A 4,774-nucleotide genomic window follows, 5' to 3' on the forward strand; every position below is an offset into this window, starting at 1 on the left:
ATATATATATAGAGAGAGAGAGAGAGAGAGAGAGAGAGAGAGAGAGAGAGAGAGAGAGAGAGAGAGAGAGAGAGAGAGAGATACATATACAGTATATACACGCGCATATATATATATATATATATATATATATATATATATATATATATATATATATATATATATATATATATATATATATATAATGATTGGAAGACCAAAAAGATCTTGGTGTAAGTGTGGAAATAACAGATTCAATTCTAAACAGCAGAGGTTTTAGATTTGCAAATAATATGATAAAGAAGAGATGTTCCTTACATCAACAGAACGAGGATTTTAATGATACTTATAAAAAGATTGAGAGATGTGGGTGTGTGTGTGTTTGTCTGTACGTAAAAATTACGATAGCTGACTAATGATGAGCATAAATTATGCTTCTTTTTCATTAAAGGAAAAATTAAAAGACTTGATTGGAGTTAGTACTTTGTGAGTCACATTATGTCTCTGATAAGACTAACTTCGATCCAGTATTTACATCTTTCTTTTCGTGGTTTTATATATATGTATATATATATATATATATATATATATATATATATATATATATATATATGTATATATATATATATATATGTATGTATGTATGTATGTATGTCTGTATGTATGTATAAACATACATACATGCATATTGATTCCATTCATACATACTACTACCACTATTACTTCAACTGAGACATACTTAAGGGTTTCGCCCAGACCAAAAGGCTCATCTGGTGGGTTTTGCCAACTTCTATATTTGCAGGCTTGGTTCCCACGACCCTTTCCTAAAGCCAAGCATCCTTAGGCTAGGCATTTAAGCCTTTCAATATAAGGCCAGGCATTTAAGCCTTTCAATATAAGGTCAGGTTTTTAGCCATTCATTATAGGGCCAGCCATTTAGGCCATTCATCCTAAAGCAGTGCTTTTAGGCCATTCATTATAAGGCTAGGAATTTAAGCCACTCATCCTAAGGCCAGGCTTTTAAATCATTCATCCTAAGGCCAGGCATTTAAGCCAAACATTATAAGGCTAGGCATTTAAGCCTTTCATCCTAATGCCAGTCATGTAAGCATTTCATTATAAGGCTAGGCATTTAAGCCATTCATACTAAGGCCAATCATTCAAGTTAATCATTATAAGGCCAGGCATTTAAACCATTAGTCCTAAGGCCAGGCTTTTAGGCTATTCATTATAAGGCCATGCATTTATGCCATTCGTCCTCTGGCCAGGCATTTAAGCTATTCATTTGAAGGCCAGGCTTTTAGCCATTAATTTTAAGGCCAGGCATTTAAGCCATTCATCCTAAGGCCAGGCTTTCAGGCCATTAATTATAAGGCCAGGCATTTATTGCATTCATCGTAAGGCCAGGCATTTAAGCCATTCAATATAAGACTAGGCATTTAAGCCTTTCATCGTAAGGCCAGGCATTTAAGCCATTCATTATAAGGCTAGGCATTCAAGGCTTTCATCCTAATGCCAGGCTTTTAAATAATTCATCCTAAGGCCAGGTATTTAAGCCATTCATTATGAGCCTAGGCATTTAAGCCATTCATTATAAGGCTAGGCATTTTAGCCATTCATCCTAAGGCCAGACATTTAAGCCATTCATCTTATGACCAAGCATTTAAGCCATTCATCCTAAGCGCAAGCATTTAAGCCATTCATTACAAGGCTAGGCATTTAAGCCTTTCATCCTAAGACCAGATATTTAAGCCATTCATTATAAGGCTAGGCATTTAAGCCATTTATCATTAGGCCAGGCATTTAAGCCATTCATTATTAGGCTCTGCAGTTAAGCCAAACATCATTCGGCTCTGCAAAGGCAAGCATAATTGTGCCAGGCATTTAAGCCAAGCATCCTTATGCCAGGCATTTAAGGCAAGCTTCTTTAAGCCAGGTATCCAAGCCAAGTATTTTTATGCAATACAGTTAACTCGAGCATTATAAGGCCAGGCAGTTAAGACAAGCATCCCTATACCAGGTAGGGAAGCTGTCCCTCCTTAGGCGAGGTAGTTAAGCCCAACATTCTTAGGCCAGTCAGTTAAGCTAAACATCCTTAGCTGGGGCAGTTACGCAAAACTTCCTTAGGCATGGCCTCTAAGCCATAGTTCCTAAGGCAAGGCATTTAAGCCATACAACCTTAGCCCAGGTAGTTAAGCCTCGCACCCCTATACAAATTAGGTAAGCCAAACATCCCTAGTCCAGGCGTTCATGCCAAACTTTTGGTCCAGTCACCTAGGCCCTTCTTTTAAGGCCAGCAAGTTAAGCGTTTCAGTTTTTTCCGGACAGTTCAGCCACACACAGACCAGGTAGTTGAGCCAAACATCCTTAGCCAAGGCAGTTAAGCCAAGCACCATTAGGCCAGGCAGTTAAACCAAGCATCATTAGGCCAGGCAGTTAAGCTAAGCCTCTTTAGGCCAGGCAGTTAAGCCAAGCATCAATAGGCCTTGCAGTTAAGCTAAGCATCATTATGCCAGGCAGTTAAGCCAAGCCTCATTAGGCCAGGCAGTTAAGCCAAGCATCATTAGGCCAGGCAGTTAAGCCAAGCATCATTAGGCCTTGCAGTTAAGCCAAGCAACATTAGGATAGGCATTTATGCCAAGTATTATTAGGCCAGGCAGTTAAGCCAAGCATCATTAGGACAGGCATTAAAGCCAAGCATTATTAGGCCAGGCAGTTAAGCCAAGCATTATTAGGCCAGGCAGTTAAGCCAAGCATCATTATGCCAGGCAGTTATGCCAAGCATTATTAGGCCAGGCAGTTAAGCCAAGCCTCATTAGGCCAGGCAGTTAAGCCAAGCATCATTAGGCCTTGCAGTTAAGCCAAGCAACATTAGGATAGGCAGTTATGCCAAGCATTATTAGGCCAAGCAGTTAAGCCAAGCATCATTAGGACAGGCATTAAAGCCAAGCATTATTAGGCCAGGCAGTTAAGCCAAGCATCAATAGGCCTTGCAGTTAAGCTAAGCATCATTATGCCAGGCAGTTAAGACAAGCATTCTTAGGCCAGGCAGTTAAGCCAAGCCTCATTAGGCCAGGCAGTTAAGCCAAGCATCATTAGGCCAAGCATCATTAGGCCTTGCAGTTAAGTCAAGCAACATTAGGATAGTTAGTTATGCCAAGCATTATTAGGCCAGGCAGTTAAGCCAAGCATCATTAGGACAGGCATTAAAGCCAAGCATTATTAGGCCAGGCAGTTAAGCCAAGCATCAATAGGCCAGGCAGTTAAACCAAGCATCATTATGCCAGGCAGTTAAGCCAAGCATTATTAGGCCAGGCAGTTAAGCCAAGCCCCATTAGGCCAGGCAGTTAAGCCAAGCATCATTAGGCCAGGAAGTTAGGACAAGTATCATTAGGCCAGGCAGTTAAGCCAAGCAACATTAGGATAGGCAGTTATGCCAAGCATTATTAGGCCAGGCAGTTAAGCTAAGCATCATTAGACCGGTCAGTTAAGCCAAAAATCACTAGGCCAGGCAGTTAAGCCAAGCATCATTATGCAAGGCAGGTAAGCCAAGCATCATCAGGCTAGCCAGTTAAGCCTACCATCCTTAAACCTAAAATAAAAAAAAATAAAAATGCCAGGCAGTTAAGACAAGCATCTTTAGCCTAGGCAGTTAAGCCTGGCATCCTTAAACCTAAAAATATATTCCTTTCAAAAAATAATAATACCGGTAGCCTATATTCCTTTTATAAAATAAGCGACGTCGCTATAAAATAAAAAATAGTTTTTCTTTCACAAAATAACATAAAAATATATTCCTTTCACAAAATAGAAAAAAAATATTCCCTTAAAAAAAATAAAAAATATTAACTTTTTTTTTTGAAATTTTTTTTTTTTTGGTTTTTTATTTTATTTTTATATTTTTTTTTTCAATTTTATAAATTTTTTTGCTTTTTTTATATTTTATTTGTTTTTTTTTCTGACTTCTTAATCAATTTGGATATTTTCCTCCTGAGTTCGTTCGTTATGAACCTTATTTTCGCCAGTTTCCAAAACCAGGACTATGGATCCAAGGGGGGCCCAAGAGTAAGACCCCTTGTCCCGTTTTGGTTTCTTCTTCTTTGGTTTCTTTATCAAAAGTTTTCTTGGGGGTCCGTCTTCTTCTTGTTTTTCTTCCTTCACAACGACTACTTTATTGTCATCTTCTGCTGCAGTTTCACACCTTTCAACGTCACCCATTCCTTCTTCTTTTACAACGTTTTCCAAATCTCTCTTCTGAAGTTCCTTTTTCAGTGAAGAGATGACATCCTTCGCTGCGGACAATTCTTTTTTCATTTCGTCTTCTTTGTTGGTCATTCGAACAATCTTACCGTTCAGATTCTTTTCTCGTTTATTTTTGTTCTCCAGTTGTTCTCGAAGACCTTCGTTCTTCTTTGTAATTGTGAACACTGCCTCCTATAGCTGATGATTTTGGACTAGAGCTTTAGAAATCTGCCCCTGCAGCTCTTCTACTAGACTTTGGTGTTCTTGTCTTCTTTTCTGATCATTAGCACGAGCCTCCATCAGGTCTTTTTCTAGTTTGCTTTTCTCTAGAGCCAATTCTTTATTAAGGAAGCTTCGTTCCTCATTGGATTTTTTGAGATCTTCATTCTCTGCTTGAAGGATCGATTTCAGCTTGTCATGAGCCTCGATTTCCTTCTCAGCCTTTTCCAGTTCCTCATTCAACTGAACTATTTTCATTGTGTTTCCTTCATCCACAGTCACTTTATCTTCAAGCTCTTGTTTCAGAGCTTCCTTGTCTCTCACAAGTGCTGAT

At 38.9% G+C, this 4,774-nt stretch overlaps 1 protein-coding gene across 1 annotated transcript in view; it reads right to left on the bottom strand.

The window, feature by feature from the left end:
• Window positions 1-4,413: 4,413 nt before the first annotated feature.
• Window positions 4,414-4,774, bottom strand: part of LOC137644613 (uncharacterized) — a 1,024-nt gene continuing 663 nt past the window's right edge. Inside the window, exon 2 of the mRNA XM_068377566.1 lies at window positions 4,414-4,774. This exon is cut by the window's right edge and continues 202 nt beyond it. Coding sequence (XP_068233667.1) covers window positions 4,414-4,774 — 361 coding nt within the window.

This window comes from Palaemon carinicauda, chromosome 7 (assembly GCF_036898095.1).
Source record: "Palaemon carinicauda isolate YSFRI2023 chromosome 7, ASM3689809v2, whole genome shotgun sequence".
Taxonomy (NCBI): Eukaryota; Metazoa; Arthropoda; class Malacostraca; order Decapoda; family Palaemonidae; genus Palaemon; species Palaemon carinicauda.